Here is a 23750-nt window from a genome sequence, read left to right as displayed (position 1 = left end):
TTCAGGACAAAACATACTTTATTCTATTGTAATGTCGGAAGTACAAGAAAAGTACTGCAGAAGACCATGCTAATGGGACTTTGGGGGGTTTTGAAGGACAGAAACACAAGATAACGGGGTACTACTGTACTCAGTGCAAAAACTGATCTGAGGCACAAGTACACTACTGTTTAAGCAGCTCGATTCAAGCACAGCTCTGGTATGTGATCTACTCTGTTTTCTTTCTATATGACAAATCTATAGTAAAGCTACTTTTACATCAAATAGGCAGTAGATTCAAGTCAGGGGTGTCCAAATTGCCACTAGGCAGCTAAAAAAAAAATTACCCTGCACAGTCACCTTCCACATTTTAACTTCAGATATGGAGCTGTGGCAAGTGAAGAAAAGTTATTCGGAAAGATCAGAGGCCAGATCTGGTTGTCTCCTTGTACATCCGTGGGTGACTTGTTTCACATTGGCCACTATTTACCCAATAAGAAAAAATAAATAAATACAGATCATTGATAAAGAATCATACATGTCTAACATTGAAATTAATTGCAGCCCTTGAGATCTTAACTTATGGCTTAAGACAATGAAAGTGTTTGGGCACCCTTGAGTTAATTAAGGTAATGAACAGCATTTTTGCTACAAGGCAAGCAACATCACTGTTTTAAGCGGAGCTGACCTCTACAAGAAAGCAGAAATCCAAGTCACTAGTTACTACTAGGCTGACATGTACTGCTGCCCAGAAAGATAAAAAAAGTAACATCACAATGAAAAATTTCAAAGTTGAAAGAGAAGAGAGTTTGAACACCAGAAGTGGCATATGAAAACAAGCTGTTTAAGTTAAATCTTTTCACAAGATGCAGCTTGCGTAACTCTATGCATGAACAAACATGCTGGCAGTCTTCTCCTTTTACACAGCAGCTGTGTTTAACATAAGAAGTTCTGGGTTTAAAGAAAGCTACTTGAAGAATTAAGATCTGCAATTGCCTGTCAACTTAATGAGATTAATAGAGAAATAATGAAAAAAATTTACTATTGAAACAGGAGTTTCCCACTGGATCCCTATCATGACAAACAACTTCTGATTTGTAAGCAACACAAGACTAAACAGACAAGTATTATTTTATATTATTACTATGCTTATAAGTTACATCAGTTTTAAAAAAAAGAAGCCAAGCAGTTTTGCCCTATTTCAAGAATAGTTTTCAATCAACATCAGTTTACATAGTGACTGTGACTTCACAAACAGGAAATGGTGACATCCTGGGGTCAAGAATGACAAAAAAAATAATGGGCTCTGTGCTACCAATCAACCTCAACAAGAATATGACACAAGGGCCAGCCCAAGCTGTACCACCACTGAACCTTTAGCACTTGGCACAAATTCGGATCTCTTTAGTTTAGCTAGCAAATCAGGTGAAAAGACTGAGTCAAAAAAAAAGTAGCTAAAAACTTAAGCCAAAAATTGGAATATACTTTAAAAAAACACCTGTAATTTTAAAATAACTTTACACTGATATCAGTTTCTGCAAACTAAAAAAAGAAAATTGATCTCTCTCTAACAAAAGAAAAATCCCCCAAACATTTTTCTTTTAGCCCACTGTATCTGCAGATACATTCTCAGATCTAACAGTTATAAATGCAAGAGAGAAAAAGTTACAGCAACTGCACAACATTCTTTCTACGAACAGCTGCTGGAAAGATAGTAAAATATAAAGGAATAAAGAAAGGAAGGTTCCATCTAAAAAAACTCTCAAAATCTTTCCCACTCTGTAGTCCATGAATCCGACTCTGATGCTAAGGTGACAGTGTATGTAAGCAGATTTTTTTTGTTGATTTTATTACTTTCGAGTTTCGAATGAAGAGAACCCAAGAAGAGACTCAAGTCTCTTCAGGAATTGTCAGACGGAACATGCTCCTCAAATCCTTCACTCTCTCGGACCAAAGCTCTTTCCAGGATAACACGGCCTTCCTTGTAGCGCTGGCTGTCTTCAGTAGCAAATTCATAGATCCAACCCAGTTTGCTGTTGCAGTTCTTGCAGCTCACATCTCGAACCATATGGCGGCCAGTGAGCATGACCCGATCCTGAACTTCACTGTATTGCAGATTTACCACCTAACACAAACATACAGGGGACAGGGAATATAAAGAATTAGTCTGCCTGGAGCAAACCTTGAAAACAATAGGCATAACTGTCAACATTTTGAAAGTAGCCTGTGACACTGCATGTGAACTGAAAACTGAAGTGGAATAGTCTGTGGCCCCTGAAAATTTCCTGCTTGAGAAGGTAACGCTTTTAAAGACATACTTCACAGGGTTGTATAATGACCACTGTCTAACTGAGAGAGGCATGAAATCCTATCGTTAGGCAGGCAAGAGTGCAAAGTACCGTGTTCAACTTTGGGTGATAAGTTCCTGGTGAAGATTTATAAACTAACTGATAGTGAACCACTTGTAAATACATCTACCCTGTTTCTAGGAACTAATACGACCACTTATTTCCAGAAATCAGAACTAAAATATTAAGATGTGGTACTTAAAATTCTTGGGAAGCTTTTGAAATAATCATACAAGAAAAAGGCTTGGTGGCTGAGACCATAAGACATTCACTTTTCATTATACATTCACTTTTTGTGTATGCATTATATTGTCAGTTTAAAATATACTTTTAACTTGTTTAGGCAGCAACATCACAAAATCAGGATGTATAATTCACTCAAAAGTTACGCCAGAACTATATCCAAACTGACAATGCATGGCAAGATTCTAAAAGATGGGGCTGCATTTCTCTTTACGCTTTCCACCTGATTATGCCTGCTCTCTCTGTGTCAGCTGTAAGGGTCCTGACTGCAAAATATAAAAATCTAACAACTTCTGTGATTAAAACCCACTATTTAACACACACACAAAATTTCAACCCCAAGACCATGTGCTTACTGGATGAGAAAGAAATCAGATGCACAGCTCTCTTTTATAGTTATACAGGCTTTTACTTGCATATTCATACTGCTGACAGGATTCAGCAAACAACAGACAGAAAGCCCCAGACAAAGCAGAGTAAAGTGAAGACATTCATGACACCTTTATCAACTCTGCCAACAGCCAGTGGCTAAATGGCTTTCAATGAACTCAAAAGAAAAAAACACTAACAGTTACATGACCAGGAACTTTGTGAGAAAGCAAAGGAAGATCACTATTTCTCACTGACTAATGAAGAAGTCTATATCAAAGGGTTAATAATTAATGCTATAACTCAGGGTTATGACATACATATTTCAATCAGTTGATTTTAATCAAATTTGATAAATATAAAATATTGAACTAATCCCAAGCATTATTACCTGTAAAAGAGAGTGTGGTAACCTAATTTGCTGAAATATTATTAGTCCAAAATGTTTTAGACATGAAAAATATAATCTACACTTCTTTCAAACTAAGTAAATAAAAAGCAAATGCCTTTGAAACTCTGATAAACAAAAATTCTCTCACAATGAGTTTGAGGTTCATATTACAGAACTTGGTTTCCAAAGCTAAAACTCCCTATGTTTTGGTGATGCCACAATATTCATAATCCTCTTTATAGCCTTTTAGTATCGCAGATAAATTTAGATAGCTTGCCATTAACAGTCAATGCCAAATTTGACTTCAAATACAGTGGAATAGATCAAAAAAATAGTAATTACACAGCACTTTTGGTAGAGTTAAAAACTTCTTGGCTGGCAGATTCATATCTCAGTTTTAGAGATAGTATTAGATCACTTTAGTATTAGATCACTTTTGGCTTCTTACCAACCTTATTAAAAAGAAAGGCTCTTCCTGTGGCCCCTGTGAATCGAGTGGAGATGAGCTCAGAGCGATTGGTCAGAATTGTGTCGCAGTTTGCACAGGAGAACAGGCGAGTGCCACCAATATGATCCAGAAAAATTCTTCCCATTTTTAGAACTTATGTAAGTTTATACTCAAGACCTGAAAGCAAAAAAAAAAAGTACATTTAAATAAAGCATCACAGCAAACAAAAACAAAAAAGACCCACATATATTGCTGAATATTCTGCAAACCAATTCAGCTACTCATTGCAAAAGTTCTTTCATATATAAATTACTGAACTCACAGACTGTATTCACTCTTTTTCACCAGATTAAGAAACACCAAACTTAACCAAAATAACAAGGTCTTTCCTAAAATTGACCACGTCACAAGTAAGAACACACCTAGATACAAGTTAATTACATTAAATAAGGGAAGCATGAACTGAAACTCTTGAAATATTGTGATGACATTTGCAGACCAGTCTCCTACTAGACTATATGGTTCTTAAACCCAAAAGCTTACACTTCTTCCCTATTTTCTTTTCCTCTTTAATATGATGCTGAAATTCCATTCCAATATATATTCCCAACGAGTCACCCAGCTTAGTCAGCACTGGGAAATGAAGTACATAGTAGTACATTGAGTCACCAAGACAATTACAGTGTCATTTTCCCAAAAAACACCTCCATCCCCTCCTTTATAAATATATTTTCTCCCTGTTTTGCACATTTATCACATGCAGCCACAGAATACCACCACCCTGGATGCTTTAGTCTTCTACTACAGCAGACTGGCTACTGTACTTGACACTTCAATACACAGACATAACGATTCATATACATAACATCGGATGATATTTAACTTAACAGTCAGCTGAGTCTTTACACCAGACAGCTTTATATAAAACATTTAGAGCTGTCTAATCTAAACACAAAACAGTTTCATTTACCCAAGCTCCATTGCTAAAATACCTGAGTAACTCCCCTGATCAGAAAAAGAGCTTCAAAAGCAAATGTAGATTTGCAATACCTTATAAATAAAACCCTTGCTAGTAGGGAAAATTAAAGTATCTCAACACTAAACAAACAAATTACTACGTTAGCTAGTGAGTAGACACAGAGCGTGTCAGACAGTCTAAAACTTAATCACAGAGGATGAGATAACATGACAAAAGAATTTAAAGATGCTATTTTCATTTCAACTGCAGAAAAGTTTTATGGTTAAACATCTACAGTTAAACAATATGCCTCCATTTATGCTTCAGATGTGGAATCACAAAACAGTATTTTCACTGCTTTTTCATGCACAACAATGCAAAGTAAATCTGACACTGCAATATGCACACTGTGTGGACATTTCAGAGCAGGAGATAGTGTGCTGTTCATACAGAAACTCGTCAAAGTCTGTGCTCGTCAAGTTGAGTATTCTATGTCAAATGCCTTGAGAAGAACAAATACCTAAACTAAACACATTTCAAGTTTTAGAGGCTCAGTTTCTTAAAGCTTACTTCAAGATGCACAAACAAAACGGTATAAAACAAGCACCTGTACACACAAAATTTCAAGTAGTTCATACGTACAAAAACCATAAATCACTGGAAAATATTTATAAACAGGTTGTTTTCTTGCAATGTAAAAATCTTGCAATGTAAAAATTCTAGCAATGTAAAAGATGACTAACATTGAATGGAGTGGTTTTAGCGTACGCTCCTGGCAGTGGATTTTTCAAATCACTAGTCTTCTAGACCCCATCTGAAGGATATATAAAAATTCAAAGCAATGGAATCACACTTTACTTTAAAGGTGACACAAAACCCATTGCTCTTCCTGAAGGATAAATATAACGGGTCTTGAGTTTGATAAAATATTTCAAATAATTAGCTGAGCATAGTGGTGTAACTCCTTGTGACTTGACTCAAAGTACAGTAAATATTTTTCTTCAATTTTCTCTAACTATCATACCTTTCTAATACGTGCCTGTATCCTTCATAGCAAATGATGGAGAAAAAAAAAAATGAACAATGACAGCATGGAGGAAAATCAACAGACAGTAAGTGTGAGTAAGGATCAGTCAGTCTCCAACCAGAAGAAACCACAAACACAAGCAATAGAAGTAATTGTGACAGATATGCCCATAAGGCTCTTGGCCTAGCTCTGTCTGCCATTCTTACTAATTTTGGATGCTATTTTTATCTTGATTGTATTGTGTATTAAAAACAACTAACTGATCACAAGTTACTGTAAATGTGAAATCAACATGCAAAGGGGTGTTTCTTTCACGGTAAACAAAAGGCTCACCCTGTCGTTATTTTTAGAAGCTAACATAAAAAAATACAAAAACACATCTGCCTTTTACCAAGAGCAACCCAAACACTAAGCTTGCTAAGTGACAAAAACAGATCCATTACATAGACTAACCTAGCAAACCATGATAATTTGAAAAATATACACCAGAACTGTCAGAAATGCAAAGATATCAAACATCTAAAAACATAATTCACTTAACTGCACCAAAAAACAGGAACCCAAAGACACTGAGAATAAAATTTAAATACTTAAGGAAAGTTGAGTATAATTCTTACTAGTTAAAAGTCAAAGTGACACCCAAAATGTTTTATTACTTCTGATATGGCGTTATGCATGCAAGTGTTGAGTCCTGGAGTACAAATATTTAAATAAATGCATTAATTAATATACCTGAAGACTTCAGGTCTGAAAAACTTGTCCAGAAATAAAAGGCCTAAATCCCTCCATTATTTATATCACCACAGAGAGCTGAAAGATACCTCATCATTAACTAAATGATAGAGAAGCTTCCAACGAGACTTAGGTCCTAACAGAAAGACAAAAAGAGATTTATTCAATGGCAGCACAAGGATGTGAGAATTCACACTGAAGTTCCAGCAGAATCTAACAGACCAACTGGTACTGAAAGAATGTACTTTGGAATACAGGACATCAGAAAGAAAATGTCTTTCCGAGAAAATCAACACATTTAAAGTTTAGAAAATGAACCTCTATAATCTGCATTACTAAGTAGTTTTTAATCAGTCTTAAAAAAAACACGCTCAAAATTTAATATGATCTTATTAGAATTTCTAACATTTAAAATAACCACTGCACTCATCTGCCTCATGGCAATTTGCAGTTAAAATAAATAACAGCCTAGAACTTCTAGCATTAGCTCTCCATTTTCATTGTTACAGAATTTCAACGAATCCAAAAGGATCCAGCTGAAAAACAGTCGCCTTGCATAGTCATTGCATTACTACTCACAGTTATAAAAAGTAGAAAAATTACAAAATGACTTCTAGTAAGACAGCCTCCAAATGCTGCATTTGATCACGAGTTTTCTAAACGAACTAACAAGGAACTGTCACTTTTTCTTCACATTTAATTTACAGAAGTGAATTTTAACTTGGAATGACCCCCCCACACACACCTTTTTCTATTTAGCCAAGTTACAAAACACAGTGTTCACTTCTAAGACCAATGCAGAAGGTACTTGCAGTGTATAAAGATTGTTCTCCCATTATGTAAAGATCCTAAAGGGTATACTCACTGTCCACTGGAGGAAAAACCAACCAAACAACAACAAAAAAGAGCAAAAGCACAACAGAACGAGGGAAAGCAATTTTCCATACTGAAAATGGAATCGGGGCTCATATTCCTTATATACAGAAGTGGAGTGTACAAAGTCACCCAAAATAATTGTGATGTTTTCCCCCCTATAGTTTTCACTTCCTATGTAAAAGGCATGGCCATCTATTTACATTTACATGTGTAAATGATCTGTAAATGATCAAAGAAAAGTCACAGGATTATGAAGCATTAAAGCTCCTCTGATCAGGGAAGGGAAAATGCACAGGAAGTGCACTTCGCCATTCATCCACTCTTTACACTCAAAGATAGTGAAAGTAACTTCCATTTGTGCGGAGCTGGCCAAGTTTCCTATTGCCATTCACAACACCAGAAAGTGACGCTACCAAATCGCACCAATGACATCACGCTACCAGCAGAAGTTGCAGTAGCAGTGGACAGAATTTCAGTTACTCACAAAACCAAGGTCTGAGAAAAGACATTTTTTGGCCCATGCTTTCTTCTTTAAAAATCAATCTAGATATTTTTGTTGGATATATGCCTCCGACAAAGTCCTAGTCATCCTGCCCTCGTGCAAGTTACCAAGCACAAGTCATAACATTAAAATCATGGATACCAAATTAAAATGACATTCTTTGTATCTCATTAGTGTAGGTATCTACCTACACAGCTAAATCTGTGTTAAATCTACACAGTTCAAAGAGGCAGGTACTTCTATGAACTTAGAGAAGATGCCACTGTCCTAAGTCAGCATCTGGAACACCACTATCAGCTTGCACCTTTAGAGTACCTTTAGAAGAACTATCAGTGATAGCTCATCTTACCTAGCTAGTAAGGCTTGTTGATAGAGCAGTATTATGATAGTACAAGCCTTGATATAGGTTCTAAGTCGTATTGTAAAACGTTTCTTGCCTAGATGCTTCTCCCAGTAAGTGCGTGGACAGTCAGGAAACATAAGCATTGTGCCTGGGTGCTGTAATATGCATTCCTAGTGCAGAGTGCTCCCAAACTTACATGTCTTTCAGTGCTGATTTTGGAAACACCAAGCAACAGCTGTAAAAAAGCTGACATTCAACAAGTTAAATTTCACCACTACCCGCACACAGAGTTCAAACCACCTGAACAACTATGTGGTTGGTATTTGTAGTACCTAACCTGCACACTTTCATAAGCAATAACGAATAAAAAAGTAATGCAAAGAGTTATTTATTAACATTTTTCTAACTACAAGTCAAGGTTTTCTTGTCCCAGAGTCCACCTCTTGAAGACACAGGACCATGAGTGAGAGCTCAAGAGAGCCAGCAGGCACACACCGGACTGCAGATATAGCAGATGCCTCAGTGTTGCGTCAGCATCTCAGATCTACAACAGAAAACAGCTGCTAGTTAAAGGATACAAAGCTCTGACAGCCTCTCATTCTCCATACCTCTAACTAAAATCATTTTCCTTTGTATGGTGAGCAAACAAGTGCTCAATCCCCCTTGAAAAATGATGGTGCGTTCCCCTAAATAAAACATTCTGACAATGTACTTACTCTGGAACAGGGCTTAAGATTCATCGTCTCATGTCAGGAACAGGGCTTAAGCTTTATCTTCTCATCTCAAAGATGGGCAAAAGAGAAAAAAGAATACTTAGCACAGCTACACAAGACTACACACTAAAGAATCACTGGGGAAAAAAAAAAACACACACTTTACCTTGCCGGGTTTCTGCTGCTCACGTGTGAGGATGCATATGAAAACATGCAGCTTCTCAGCAGGTCTGACAATCAGCAGTCCTCCAATATGACTTCCACAACTGTTAAAGCAAACAGGGCCAAGTCTCTGGCCTCTGCCTACATGCAGAATTTGTTATCAGAAAGCACCACATGTAGCCAAAAGCAAAGTAAGAACTGGAACAGGATGCTACACTCCTCAGAGCCACCCCCACTGCGCTACGAAACTACACAAGGAAGTTAATGCAAACAAATGACTGAAGAGTCTTTGGCAATGTAATGAACACAGTGCATGGCTCCCACCCATAACAAGTTGACTTTCAGCAGGAAACTGCATTTGTGCAAGTGACAGTAGTGTGATTTTCTGTTGTAGACAGTTTTCTTCAGGTACAGTGAAAGCTTCACATTCAGATAGTGCATTTAAAAATGCTAACGTACGTTATACTGGTGTATGCAAACACTAACACGTGACAGTGGATGCACACAGATGGGTGCTCGTTTCTAGCACAGCCCCTTTATCTCAGTGTCTCCCACACCATAACTTACACCCTCACAATACTCTTGCTAGATAATAAATAAAAGCACTAATTTACAAGTGGTAGCAGATTCAGATTAAATTTCTTCCCCCCCCACTACACAGAGTCCAAAACTAGTAACAATTTGTGTTTCCTGATCATCTGAAAAGAATGAATTACTAAAGTGTTTTAAGAAAGCTGTATTTCCTGGTTTTTAATATTTTTTCTTTATACTAAGCATATAAAACAATGTTTGTCTATCGATCTATTCTGCAACTTCCACAAAGTTGAACTAATTCAGATGTTGTTTTCGTTGATTTTAGTGCCAAAGTGGTACAAATATTCACCAGAAGACACCAATGATTTAATGAGTCACGAAAAAAAAATAAATAAATAACATACAATCGCTAAAGAGATGGTGGGAAGACAACGACCATCCCAACTACACCCACTGGCGTGAAGGCTGTCAGTATAACTAGCTCATCTCACCGAGAGATTCCTACAGCACCTACGGAACGCCTCAATGCAGAGGCTCTGAAGATAAAGAGAGCCTTGCCCCCAAGTTCTCACAGCGCACGGACCCTTCACGAGGTAGTTTTCAAGCCAAGCCTTGCATGTTTCAGCAGGAGCCGAGCAGCTCGAGGTTTACGCGCAGGTCAGATGACAGTAAACAAACACGAACCAGCGACCTCAACGCCACCTCAGCCCGCCACGGCCACCGGCAGAGGGAACGCCACAGACACGAACGCAGAGACGCGCAGCTCACCGGGGCCGCCCCCCCGGCAGGCCGCAGGGCCCGGTGCCGGAGCCCCCCTCACACAAAGCGCGGCGCGGGGCGGGCCCGGCCGGGCTCCGTCAGGGGCTCGCAGCCAACCAGCGCGGGCCCGGCCCCGCCGCCGCCCGGAGCCGGCAGCGCAGCGCCCTGACAACAAGCGGCAGGAAACAGCTGACGGGGCGCCGCCGCCGGGAGGGGCGCGCGGCCCAACGCCGCCCCGCGGGGCGCCGGCAGGGGCCTGGGCACGGCCGCCAGCCCCGGAGCCGGCCCGGGGAGGTGCCGCCGCCCCACCGGGGAGAGCGCGGCAGGGGAAGGGAGGCAGCGGCGGCCGGGGCCGCGGGGCCGAGGGCAAAGTTGCGGCAGCGCCCGGCCGAGGCGGCTCCGTCGCGGCCCCGAGCGGCGGCCGCCACCCCCTCGACCCGGCCTCCCCCGCTCGGCGCGGCCGCCCCGCGGTTACCTGGAGCGGCTCCGCGGGTGCGCGGCCGGTGCCTTCCGACGCTCCGGGTGCGCGGCGCCGCCCCGCCCCCTGCCCGCCCCGCCCCGCCCCGCGCGCGTCAGTCAGCGCCGGCACGGCCCCGGCGGGGCTGGGCTCGGCAGCGGCCGGGGGAGGGCCCTGAGTAAACGGCGTGGGTGTGCGCGTGGCTGGGCCTCGGCCTCTGTCTGCTCCGCCGGATTCCGGCCGTTAGCAAGGGCTAGGTCGACGTTAGCGCGTTAAAAACTGCCGGTTGTCCTGGGCTGAGCTCCGGAAGTTCAGGTCTCCTCAGTCCGGCTGGTCAGATCTGCACAGAACTGAGCGTCGACGCGGCTCAGGTGTCGGCAGCCTCCCTGTCGGTGATGCAAAGTAAGCAGAAAGGGTTGGGGGAGTCTGTCAGACAGCAGTCACCTCAGAGTTGGTGGCACAGGGACAACAAAAGTATGGAGAATAGTAGGAGAAAGCCATAAACACTATGCCAGGGGGACCATTTATCACCAGAAAACAGAGACAACAACCTGTCTGTGGTGCCCTTGTTATTAACAGATTGATCTGCTCGGCCTCGCTGAGCAAGTGTGAGCTTTGCTCCCAGTGGTTTGTTCAGTCGTGTCACGGGAGTTCTGTGAACGTCCCCATTTTAATCATAATGCTGCTGGGGAGATCGCCGTAAAGGACAACAACAAAAGGGAAAGGTAAAGTGCTGGTCCTTCAGCTGGAGTCGGTGACTGAGTCTTACCCAGCTCTCTGCTGCTGAGGCATGCATACATCCTGGGCAAATCGTTTGTTTATGTCCCCTTTTCCTCTCCGTAAAAACCCCTCACAGGAATACTACCTGCCTTGCTGGGTAGGTGTATGTTTACTTAAGGACTGCTCATATGATCTCCAGTCTGGGCATACAGAGAGGATGCTTCTCTGAATGTTGCAATCATTGTAATATAACCATGAAAATAAAGCACAATCCTCTAAATAGTATTGGGGAACATACGGGGACCCCCTCGTGGTCAGGGGTTGCTGGTGGTTCCTGCTCTGCCTCAGCAAGGTGGTGGCGAGTTGCGGGACCATGGGGGCAATGCTGGCTGTCAGCAGGGATGGCTGCGGAAGCCCATCATCATAAGTGATACTTAGCGACATGGTTTAGTGGGTAATATCAGTGGTAGGGGGACAGTTGGTGATCTTGGAGGTCTTTTCCAACCTTAATGATTCTATGATTCTATTACTATCTCAGGAATAAGGAAGGTAGCAGCACGAATCAGGAAGAAACCAAACTGACCATGAGACAGAGAATGGATTAGTCTTTGTTCAACAGATGCTGTCAGGGACTGATGTTTTTATCTCCCTTGTAAAGGAACTTAGAGGAAAGGGGGCAGGGGAGGGCACGTTTATTAGAATGAAGCAGCAGGCTCTAGCAGCTCTGCTGGAAAACACCAAAAATACCAAAAGGAATTTCCAATTAGTTTGTAAGGGAGATGCTACACATCAGCTACAGGGTGAATAACAGGAACAGCAATATTGTACCATGATACTTCTTTTCAAAGTAGCCTGGAAACATTAATTAATTCTCCTCTGGCATGGGCAAATTCAATGCACTCAGGAGTTCTTTCCTATACTTCACATGCCAGGATTTGGGAAGACCCTGGGCCTTTTCCACAACTGATTCATATCATGATAGCTCAAATGACCCTGGAGGAACCAGTCTGCCATGCAGCACAACCAGGCAGAAAAGGCCTGGTGCTAGGTCTGGAATTTAATAGACTAGAGAGAGATCAGGGGCTGCCTGTACCCAACAGTCCTAGGAAGGCCCACCCTTGATAACTAAATCCAGTCTCCCCCTACTGTGAGTGATACTATAGGAGGTGTTTAAGGGAAACTGAGGTGATTGAGGACACAAACTGTACGGTGAAAATCAGACACCAGCATATTGATTTAATTAAAATCTCTGATAAAACTTCAGCAGAAGTCAGTGAGCCCTGGGTTTATCCCATTGAACTAGCATCAGGACTCAAAGGCTGTTTATGCAGATCTCTCTTTAAAGATGAATGTTAGGCCTTAATGGTTTTTACTCCTACTCGGTCTCCAGAAACACTAACAAATTTCTAGTATGTATGTGGATTCCTGTGTGTCAAAGCCAAGCCTACCAAACATGCATGCCAAAGAATGGGCAGGGATCTAGCAGGATTTTCCATTGCTGTTTCTGCCATGCCCAGAACTTCTGGCAGCAAAAATACTAAGCTAGACATGCAGCCTGTGATTTCTGAGAGAGAAACTTGACTCTTATATGTCCCCTCTATGAGCTCTCAGCTTTGCTACTCTTCAAAAACTGGGTTTGTTCCACTAGATGCTCTTGTTATTTGAAAACAGTTACTGATGACGTGTATTTTTCAGTGGAGATGGTGCAGCCTGCAGCTTCATTCTCGTAAAGTGAGCCTATTGACAGAAAAAAAAATATACTTTTCATTTTCCCCTCAGAAGCTGGCCATTCAGTCCCAGCACCCTGCAGATAGCAAGCTGAAACCTGTTTCTTTTGGCTTAGCTGAAAACTGCAATGGACACAAGTGTCCTTTACGGATAGATACTTTTTCAGATGGCTATGTTTTGCCAGGGGAAATCATTTATAAAGTTAATTTAAAGATTAGAAGATTAGGATCAAGGATGGGGAGGTCTCTGTATGCCCTCTCTGTAATGGCAGACCTGGTTTCATTACCCTGTCGCTGCCCCCTTCCCCTGCCCTCCCAAACTGCTGGTCAGATTTTAGAAGGTGCGTAAGTATAAAATTCCAAAACATTCAGGAGCCATATCAAAGAACAAACTTAATGTCCAAAGAGAGCTTGGAGTTTCTGTGCTTTTACTAAGATGTCAGGAACAGTGACAATAAGCAGACTTGATGCCAGGGAATATACAAAGCTCTCCTGCGTCAATGAAGAGTCATCATTGTGAACATCACCATTCAGGGAGGCCAACAGAGGGGCAAAAAATCAACCTGAAGCCAGCCACTATTGCAATCAGCAGTACTCGCTGCCATTCTCTAGCAAAGAAAGCACAGTTGCTAAGTAGAATGGGTGTTGATACAAGCACAGCAAAGATGGGATCTTGTAGTTTTTTGCATTACTAGGCCTTTTTCTGTTTTCCACAGGGGAGGAAGGTTACTGAAATGAAGAGAGCTTTCAGGCTGTGGTCTCTTGCAAAAGGATAGACTGATTATTGTTCCTCCTATTTACAGGTTCGTATAACCACTTCCTTGTCAAGGGTCAGGATTACTCCATCCCTCCTTCTCTGAAAATGTTTAGAAACCACACCTGCTCCAGAGGATCAAAAGAGGTTTGGAGGACAGACCATCTGTATGACAGGTGTGTGCTTGCTCTTTCCTTTGCTGCTGTGTCCCACATATCGCTGTATAGTGGCAACACTCTGCAAGATCATACAAGTTCACTTTTTTTTTTTATTTTGGGGGAGATTTTATCAAGTGCCCTATACCGTCATAATGGTCATCTGATTGTGTCCGTTCCTCAACACAGCATCTTGATCTGATGCACACATGTGAGTCGAGAGAAAATGCAGTGGGGTGGTGCTCCACTGATCCTCCTGAACAGGGCAGGAAATGATTTAGCTGTCAACTCCCATCTGTTTTACAACAGGCAATTTCAAGTGAGCTATCATATTCAGCTAAGGGAAAGCTGGAACCATTCCTTTAGCACAAAACAAAACAACAACAACAAAAAAAACCAACAATAACCGAACAAAAACAAAATCACAACAGCTGTCTATCAAGAAAGGAGGTAAATATTGTGAAAGAGAGCAGCTACTCCAGTTTACATTGACTTCATCAAACAGTCTAGGTGTTCCCTATTGTTTGGGAGCAGTGGATGAGAACAAAGACAGATTGGGCTAGAAAGAGCCCTACACAGGGAGACTGAGAGAGCACATACTAAATAGGACACATTTTAATGGCTACAGAGGATCACCATTTTTTGATATAATCAGAGGAAAATACTAGATTAGGTATATGTATATATACACACCTGAGGCCCAGATTAATTCCCATAGCTTTCTGTTTGGTTACACTTACATCAAGAGAATGAACTGGTCTATTACATTTGTCATTTCATAGGACAGCGAGGAAAGACTTGTAGCATTGCCCATCTTTTCTGTTTGCTGTTCCTAAAGCTCAAGGTGGGTCTTCCCAGCTGCAGTCAACATGGCATTTCCTTGAATTTCTTGGAGCTGATTCAGTATTGTCATCAGTCTTTTAACAGTGCCACCCTTGTTCAGGAGGCGCAGCTTTAGGTGTCAAAGGTGAACCTAAAGGAAAGCCAGCCCCATTCTAATATTTAATAGTCTCTTTTGTTCATACATAGCTACACAAAGACATTTATCGAGGATGATAAATTTAAAGGGAGCAGAGATCAAAAGCCAAGCAAAATCTGGGAGAGGAAAGAAGTGGCCCACGTAGAAATTTAGAAGGGAACAGTTCATGCAAGCTTACCCAATAAATATCTTCTCTTCATCCATACCACTGAAGCAGAAGGGGAGAGGCTTGTTTTGTGATCTGCATACAACCTAATACATGGTTGTAGTCAAATATCCCTCTGAATGCAGAATACACATAAAATGGGAGGAGAGCTCGGTGAATATATGTCCATGTATAAAACCAGTCTCCAGGGTGAAGAACCTTGAGAATACAGACTTCAAATCTGTTTTCTGCCCATCAGTAAGCACAGGTGAATGGCATCACCTTCTTAAATGAACAATGTGTTTTAGCAAGTGAAACTTGATGACAGGAGCCCACAGCTGATGAAACAGAAAAGGCTTAGCTCCCCTTCTGCAAATGCTTTAGAGATCTGAGGGGGGATGTCAACACAGAGGCCAGCTGTACAGCTGAATGTACATCATCATTTTTGCACCTGGGATAAAGTAGGAGAGACCATATATAGCATATAGCTGAGATATAGCATATAGCATTACTGAGATTGCCACAGAAGAGAGAACGGATTGCCTGAGAAGGAACCCAGGTACAATAGCAGCAAAAAGTGGGATGATAGCTGCGTGTCTTATATCTGAAACTACAGCCGTGAGAATTTGTACTTGCACAGTATCATCCATGCAAAGGCTTTAAAGTGCTTTGCTAGTCTGAATGAGCAACACAATTCTTACCACAGAGATAAAGATGAGGAGTGCAAGTGAGGCAAAGCAAGTCATACGAAACCCCTTGTCAGGCTAGAGTGGAGATGGCGGAGTTCAGCCAGGAGCTGAGAGCAAGGAGTTTTCCCATTTACTGTGCTCTCCGGGCTTCACTTTGGCCAAGAGCCCGAAGGACAGTGTGCTTGGTGGCTTTCATTTGGTCAGCTGCTTACATGGCAAAGAATATGATGTGGCACTGGTAATCTCATGTGATTGTACACCAGACAAATGGGCTCACACAACTATAGAACACCATGTGTGTAAGCAACCCACACCATGCCTGATTCAGTTTTCTTATTTCAATAGGACTACACATAGATTGCTCACATTTGACAGATGTGAGCCAGCTTTCTTCTTAGATTTGTGAGACGTGAAGGTGGATATTGGCTTTCACAGGTGATTATGCATCAACAATTATATCACAGACACACAATAAGACATTACCAGTATCTCAGCAAGGAGCCAAGCTGCAGCAATGACAGCTTCATGTGTGACCGGTACACCCAACACAGCATGGGGTGGAGGGCACCACTGGGCTACCTACTGGAAGAGGAAGCCTTCAAAAGCGGCCACTGCATGTGTTTTGAGAGGGGCACAGAGCAGGAATAAAGCAAACAACAACATTAATTAACCAATAGAACATGGAAAATTATTCCATCATTACTGTTGTTGCATCATTAGTCAAGCTTCTAGGCATCTGGTAATGCGACAGCTAATTATTATTGCTACTATGTTTTGACAGATTTTTAAGAGGCCTCGTGTAGGTGCCTCACTCCTCTTCAGTTTACAGAGGCTTAGGCAACAGGGACTTGTTCACAGTCCAGCTTCAGACTGGAACATGAGAGGCTAGATGAAGTAATGATTCTTTTGTAAGCCTCTAACAAGCAAAAAGCAGATGTACATTCACAGGTGCCCTGTTAAAACCTAGACTGGTTTGAAAAGATTATTTAGATTGAATTAGCCAATTTCTTTACAGGCCAGTTAGTAAGGCTAAGTGATCCTTGTAGACCTGCAGCATAAGAGCATATGGTCTTCTGTATGTCCAAGCACATCCTATGGTTTAGTAGAGCTTAGGACACTGTCAGGCTTATAATGCACACCGTGAAGAGAGGTGGCAGAAGTGCCTAGCACATGCTTATTTACACTACTAGCCACCCCCCACCTCCACTAATTCAACAGCATTCAATAAAGCAAACTCCAGAGGGGATGAGTGGATAGATATGAAGAACCCTTTAGCAGACAAAAACAAAAGGGTGGGGGGGGGTAGTCTTATGTGAATCCCACCCCAAGCAAAAAGGAGGAACTGTGAGCTGTAAGTAGACCTGTTCATTATGGGACCCATATCTGCTAGCGTACATGGACAGCTCTGCATAAGTTAATACAAAGTAAACTGTGAAAAAGGGCACCAAAAAGATACTGGCTTCTTCCCTTACCTTAAATGAGGGCAGGCTTAACTCCAAAATATTTGTCAGGGAGCAGCAATGAGCCACTGCTCCTAAGGAGCACCAAAGCCAGGAGCCAAAGGCAATCTTAGCACAAACCTACATCTGCAAACAGCAAGCAGAACCAAATAAATGCTGGTAACAGGGTCAATCAGTGCAACCAGACACAGCAAGCAATGAAACAGGTCCATGCTCCATCCAGGAACTAAAGTAAACAGCAAGGACAGATCACAGGCTGCAACAACCACAGGAGGGGGCTAGCCATCTAGCAGAAAAGCCACCTGCAGAGAAAATCAAAGGTCCATTCAGGAGTCCAGACTAGAGGCAGGCATACCTGCAATGCAACTCCAACAGGAACTGAGCAAATCCACAATTCAGAATTTAAAGGGAGCCCCCAGGCCCATGAGCACAGGGCATGGGGGCGGTAGCCCCAGGTGAGACTGGTCAGTGCAATTAATGTCTTCGAGTGCCCTTAGGGCCCTGACTGTGTTTTAGAGTTAAAATGGCATTGCTAAACCAGGAAGAGGGTGATAGGAACAGGTTAACTTGAACTTCTCATAGTATAACACTTACGTTGGTATTTCCTGATACCCATTTAAAAAAAAATCAGTTATTGTAATTTAGCATGACCTTAATCCATGAAAATGCATTGTAATTTGTCTGGGGGAATCTTGGGCTCAAGCCTGATGACTTTATGAGAGAAATGTTTCTGATCTTGATCCAATTCCTTGCACTTTTTGTTTCAAAACCATGCACACACTGGGCAGTTTCTGATTCACTTCAGGGAGATCCAGTTTTAAACAGTGGAGAACAAAGCAAGTCCAGAAGAAACACAGTGTGGAGAAACCAGGACTGGGACATTTTTTAAACTTGATACTTGACCCATGCTTTCTTATTTTCCTGTCTCCCCAGTTCTAATGCAGTATTAATCTCGCTGAGCCCTTCTGTACTTTTCCTACCCCACCAGTTCAAATCCAGTAGTCAAACTTGGTAGGGTTTGGAGTTTGTGTTTTGCTGTTGTTGTTTTTAAATCAAGTCAAGAAGCAAAGTCAGAACCTCATGTTTTATAGGCAGTGTAGAAACCACTTGTGAGCCATGGAAGTTGGCTTCTCCAGGTCGTGTAAGTCCTGAGCAAATGTATTTGTTTGGAAGATTTCCAATGGGCAACTTACAACAGAACAGAGCAATGCAGTATGCCTTCTCCCAAAATAGCAAGCAAACAAGGTAAATCCAGAGATGCTTACACACAAAAATTGCAGCTGATGAAACAAAAGGAACAGCTCAGGATTAGGGGCAGCAAAGCAGAATGACAGAGCCAAGAGCTGGATTAAAAATAAATAGGTCAAAGTCTGTCTGAAACACTGTGAAAAGCTTTCAGCTCTCAATTTCACTTCAGCACCTGGAAAGCTGAGAGCAGAGTTGAACCATGTATCAGGCAGGTGATTTTTCTGTAGCTGTTAATTGCCCCCTGATTTCTGGAGGCACCACTAATGGCCATTGACAGCAGATCTGTCACACCGCCCTTTGCCTGCATTTCTACCTTCTGGGACAGTGATGCATCCACAAGCCACGTTACATTGCTATGTAGCCATCCGCAGGCAGCCCACATACTTCCTTCTGTGCTAGCTCACGGTTGCTAATAGCTGTCATTAGCTGCTGAGAAATGAAGACGGTGGCTCTCAGCTGGGAGGAGGTTGGTGTGCACTGGTGACTCACTGCACACGCCTCTGAGCAATACATCAGCAAGCACAACTGGGACTGAACAAGAACTGGTTGCTAAATGATCACGTTTGGTTGATTCATTCTTATTATTAGTTATTATTATGGCTAACCTGGGAAGTTTTCTTTTGTGTGGCATAGCTCTTTCTAGGCTGACACCTGATCCTTGGCCCTCCATCTCAGCTATTAGGTTACTGCCACACAGCTTGGTTGTTTTATCTGTTCCTCCATGATCCTTTAGCCCACACCCACAATCTGATCTTTTGTATGCATGTAGGCAGTAGTAGGCTCTAGTTCAGAGTCAGCTGTTAAACACAGAAGTCTAGGTAATGCTGGGAGAGAGCTGATAAGCATAAATTAAATTGAAAGCCACGGAAATTTTTCTTTATATCAGTGCTTAAAGTAAGCCTATGGGGCAAACAATGAGCTGAAATAGGCTTTTATGTAAACCATTTAGAAATAGCCTGCCACCATTTTAGAGTAGAAAACTACCTTATAAAAGAAGCCCTTCGTGAATATCTCACTGTAATATCATAGCCCGTTGCTTTTGTTGCCTCAAGCAAACTGGTGTTTGGCAGTTTCTTACAGATCATTCCTCCTTGCTGTGCACTGCCTGCTTGGTTCTCTGCAGAGTATCAAGACTCTGCTCTGAGTCTCTGCTGCTCTACTCTGATTCTCTGCTCTGGGAAGTCATTTAAGTCTGGGCTAAATTATGTGACACCCACCCCACCCCCCCATGGTGTTGTGGAATTATAAATACTCAACATGAGGCAGAGCAACTTAGAAATCAATTTTTGGCTCATAACAGCAGCTCTTGAACTGAGACCTGCAGCACTGAGGTAGGAAATTCTTTCCTACTGGCTGAGCAGGACTCAGCTTTCCAGATACTGCTTGTCTCTTCCCTTGCTTCTAGAAACCAGCATACATAAAATGGAAAATGGAAAGGCCACTGTAGGAAATAATCTCCTGATGTTACCCTCCTGTTAGTTTCACATATAACAACGCAGCCATAGCAGGACTGGTCTGTTGTTGGCAGAGAAAGAGGAAGCTGTCTGTGCTATGATGAAGAGGAGTGGAGGTCTCCACAAGGCAATTCTCTGCTGGAAGGACTCTACACAAAAAACAAACAAACAAACAAAAAGAAGTCTAGAGAATGGACTTTGTTGTTGATCTGACAAGCAAATCATCCTTAGCACTCTGCATGATGGCAGGAACCGCCCATCTCACCTTGTTTTTTCTGTATAAACTTGTATATAAAAGCAGAAGAGAAGTAAAGGAACAGGTTACATCCAGGCAAAGAAGTTATGTATAAACATCCCTTCAAAGTACAACAGCACACAGATGTGATTAGAATGTGCAGGTTGTCTCTCCTGTCTTTGAAGCCTGCTGTGAATTCACGCTCTCAGGACCCACACTGCACTCAGGCTTGCACTTTAGCAGGTATAAAGGGAATCAATTCCAGGCTTCACTGATAGAAATTTTCCACATCTTCCCTTTTCTGAGCCTCAACCCTGCCCTCTGCAGTCCTCACTGGGATCTGGGAGCTGAAGACTAAACATTTAAGGTTACACATGGGAAGATACTTGAATATAGCCTTTAGAACAGCAATGATGCTACTGAGAAAGGGGTTAACCTACTCCCAGGAGGCAGCGGCTGCAGTCTGCTGGCAAGGATTTGGGAAGAATACCTTAAGGAAACCAGACATTTATGTCGCAGAGTTACCTTGATATTGTTAGAGGCAAACAGGAGCTTTTTCTACCTCAAAGCAGTATTTCTGTAAACAGAATTCTGATAAGCACTTATTTTTAAAAGGAGTGATTCATAGATACTCATTTTTATTTAAAGATTAATTGTTTTCTGGGGGATTTAAATCTCCCTTGACAGTGTTTATAACTCAAAATGCCACAAAGCAGGGCTGTCGCGTAGCATTTGGAGGAGAATACTGACTAGAAGGGAAAGAGAAGCTGCTTATTCTCGTTTCGCTATCTGGATGGGAGGAGCTGCAGCCAGCCGGTGAGCAGAGCCACGTGAAATGCTACAAGGAACCTCAGGAGGTTACCCCTGTTGCGAGGCATGATCAGCTAGAACAAGCAGCAAGATGAAAATTAGCCTTGGAAAATAATTTGTGCTTTTATAATTCAGTGCGGTGCAGATTTGATCTTTAGACGTTGATTTATATTGTGGGTATGACCATCCCCCTTTCTGTTCTCACCTAGTCCAATTTGCTTGGAATGGGGAATGATTCTCGGTGCGGGCTCATGGTTGATGTCATCCAGAGACAGCGCTGGTGTTAGCGGCCCATGGAGTGTTTCCACCAGTGCAACTAAACTGCCTGGACAGTCTGGGCCAAAAGGCCATGTGTGGATGGCCCTGCAGGGAGACAGCATTTTTTAATTACCTGGCAGAAACCCTTGGAACTGAGGGATTGCCAGTTCCATCTGGAAGGAGTGATCCCAGCTGCCCACTGTAATTTCTTCTACCTGGATAGTGGAAAAAACTTGCAGTATTAATCTTTTTCTTTTTTTTTTTTCCCACTCTGAGGAGCTAAATCTATGGTCTTTGAAAAACACAAAGTGATATTGGTTTGGTAGGGGAAAGGAAAAAAGTGAAGAAATTTGGGACCTACACAGAGGACTGACAACTATGCAAAGCATTTTCAGTCACAGGGTTCAGAGGGAATATTGGGTTAAAGAAATCATCATCATTTGTACCAGAAGTAATTATGTGAGTGGATTAGTCACTAATGGCTTTGGCAGGGCTTTTCATTTTATTTCCAATAAAAGACTGCAATCTCCAGTCCTCTCAAAGCTGTTCGTGGTACACTGGCCAAAAAAATGTCCATGAGGACAACATGGTGCAGTATCACCGGCTCATCTTCTAGGCACTGGGGGCAGGAGGACATTGAGTAGCATTTTGGGGGGATAAAAGGAGTGCTGTCTGTTTGCATTAGCCTTGGACTGTTTGAGTTTTTCTTTCCATACAGTGCAAAGCTCCTGGAATCAAGGTGAAATGTGAAAATCTCAGCTTCTTTGGAAAACAAACAAACCAAAACCAAAACCACCAAAACATTTCCATCTTCTAGGGTTGTGAGGTGCGGATATCAAACAAAGGTGACTAGTGAAGCGGATCTTACTTTGCCAATTCAAACCTTGCTGCTTTAGAGCAGGGCTGGTGCCTGCCCACTGTGGAGACTGAGGCTGCCAGCTGCCAGCTCAGGAGATGCACGGTGTCCCAGCAAGCTGCTTGGAGAGCAGAGCTTCATAACCTCATCAGTCGTAGCAGTGAAAATCAGCCCAACTCCCAAGAGAAAATAAATGTAGGAAACACACTGTAAAGAATGCCTACTGTGGTTTCTCTCTTTCTGGGTGTTTGAGGTGGGTGAAATTGAAATATCCTCCAAAGCCTTCCTTTAGGTTATGTTGGGATGCAATTCCCCTGGTTCCCCTCTGGACTCCCATAGCATTCAGGACAGACTGAAACTCCCAACAGCATTGATTCCCCAAATGGCTTGAAGAAACACAATCAGCAGCAGAGACCAAGGGGGAGGGCTTAGAGTTTGAGAGTGTTTCATAATAAATTTCTGGAAACCCTGAAGAAGACTTGCACTCAGATACGAACTTGCTGTTCTTGTTTCACTTTTAGCAGATGTTTATCCACTGCACAACCACCACTAACTGCTGTTCACAAAGCGATTAATGAGTGCAGGAGTCACATAGAGCTGTGTTTTAACCATTTAAAAGTGTAATCATAATTTTACCATACAGCAAACTGCTCTTGGTTAGTTGGCTACTTTTTTATGCTACCACTTTTCTGAAGGATCCTCCAAATTCAATGGAATATTCCGGCACATTTATTCAGCTTTGATTCCCTGAAGAAATCCCAGAAAACAGGATTTACAGACTGTCTGAAGCAGAAGCAGCTATTCTGCGGACAGAAATTCAGAGACTCCAGGCAAAGTACATTGATTAGTTACTGCGAGGACCAGGCAGGAAAACTTGGGCAGCCAGGCTATGGCTTATGGCCAGGAAAACAGCTGCTTCAAAGTACTTTCTTAAAAGCCAGATGCCTTGGTGTAACACAAGTTGTGCAGAAATTCTTAACTCTTCAGTCTGATCCTATGTCTTTTGTTTTTTGTTTTTTTTTAAATGAAAGCTCATCAACCTGCTTGAAAATATGTTCCATACCTATATTGATTATATTGATTGCCTCTCTCTTCCAGAGGCAAGGTGAGGTTTCCTATGAAAATGAGACCTGGAAAACTTGAAGAGCACAGGACTTACTCCTGCTTGAATTCAAGTCTCCCGAGAGATTTCTTGGATCCATCTGTATGCACGTGAATCTAACCAACACAGGCCACGCCAGGCAGGAAGAAATAGGCACCAACAAGGACAAAACAGGACCTCACTTCTGGTCCCCAGCACAGGGAATATCCTCAGCAGCAGTAAATGCCAAAACCAGAAAGCTATTCATGGACTTCCAGATTGAAACTACCTTTCTTCACAAAACAAATTGCATTGCTTTCCCGGTGCTTGTCAAGTGA

The 23750-nt window shown here is 42.2% G+C and overlaps 1 protein-coding gene and 1 long non-coding RNA gene across 20 annotated transcripts; one reads left to right on the top strand and one right to left on the bottom strand.

The window, feature by feature from the left end:
• On the bottom strand, positions 1-15376 carry YPEL5 (yippee like 5). 19 transcript variants are annotated; one of them, XM_066993591.1, is made up of 6 exons: positions 10860-10937; positions 9096-9232; positions 8933-8997; positions 8712-8760; positions 3783-3955; positions 1-2104 (listed from the first exon to the last, which is right to left on the bottom strand). In XM_066993591.1, the coding sequence occupies exons 5-6, from the start codon at positions 3921-3923 to the stop codon at positions 1880-1882; spliced, it is 366 nt and encodes a 121-aa protein (XP_066849692.1). In that variant the 5' UTR covers positions 3924-3955; positions 8712-8760; positions 8933-8997; positions 9096-9232; positions 10860-10937; the 3' UTR covers positions 1-1879. The 19 variants fall into 19 exon arrangements, with proteins under 19 accessions (XP_066849692.1, XP_066849691.1, XP_066849697.1 ...); XM_066993590.1 differs by lacking the exon at positions 8712-8760 and having other exon boundaries at positions 10860-10936; XM_066993596.1 differs by lacking the exon at positions 8712-8760 and having other exon boundaries at positions 9096-9195; positions 10860-10930.
• On the top strand, positions 11104-23412 carry LOC136790343 (uncharacterized). The gene is made up of 3 exons (XR_010830096.1): positions 11104-11243; positions 14092-14218; positions 22194-23412. It is a non-coding gene; the product is annotated as an uncharacterized lncRNA (long non-coding RNA).
• Positions 23413-23750: the final 338 nt, after the last annotated feature.

The sequence above is a fragment of the Anser cygnoides genome, chromosome 3 (assembly GCF_040182565.1).
Source record: "Anser cygnoides isolate HZ-2024a breed goose chromosome 3, Taihu_goose_T2T_genome, whole genome shotgun sequence".
Classification (NCBI taxonomy): Eukaryota; Metazoa; Chordata; class Aves; order Anseriformes; family Anatidae; genus Anser; species Anser cygnoides.
This window is presented reverse-complemented; position numbering and strand designations above follow the sequence as displayed.

Excerpts from the sequence above, each read along its gene's own strand:
- YPEL5 (XM_066993603.1), bottom strand. The coding sequence starts at position 3,923 with ATGGGAAGAATTTTTCTGGATCATATTGGTGGCACTCGCCTGTTCTCC. Across the intron at positions 2,105-3,782 it reads GAGCCTTTCTTTTTAATAAG|GTGGTAAATCTGCAATACAG; the intron begins GTTGGTAAGAAG and ends TGTTTGTGTTAG.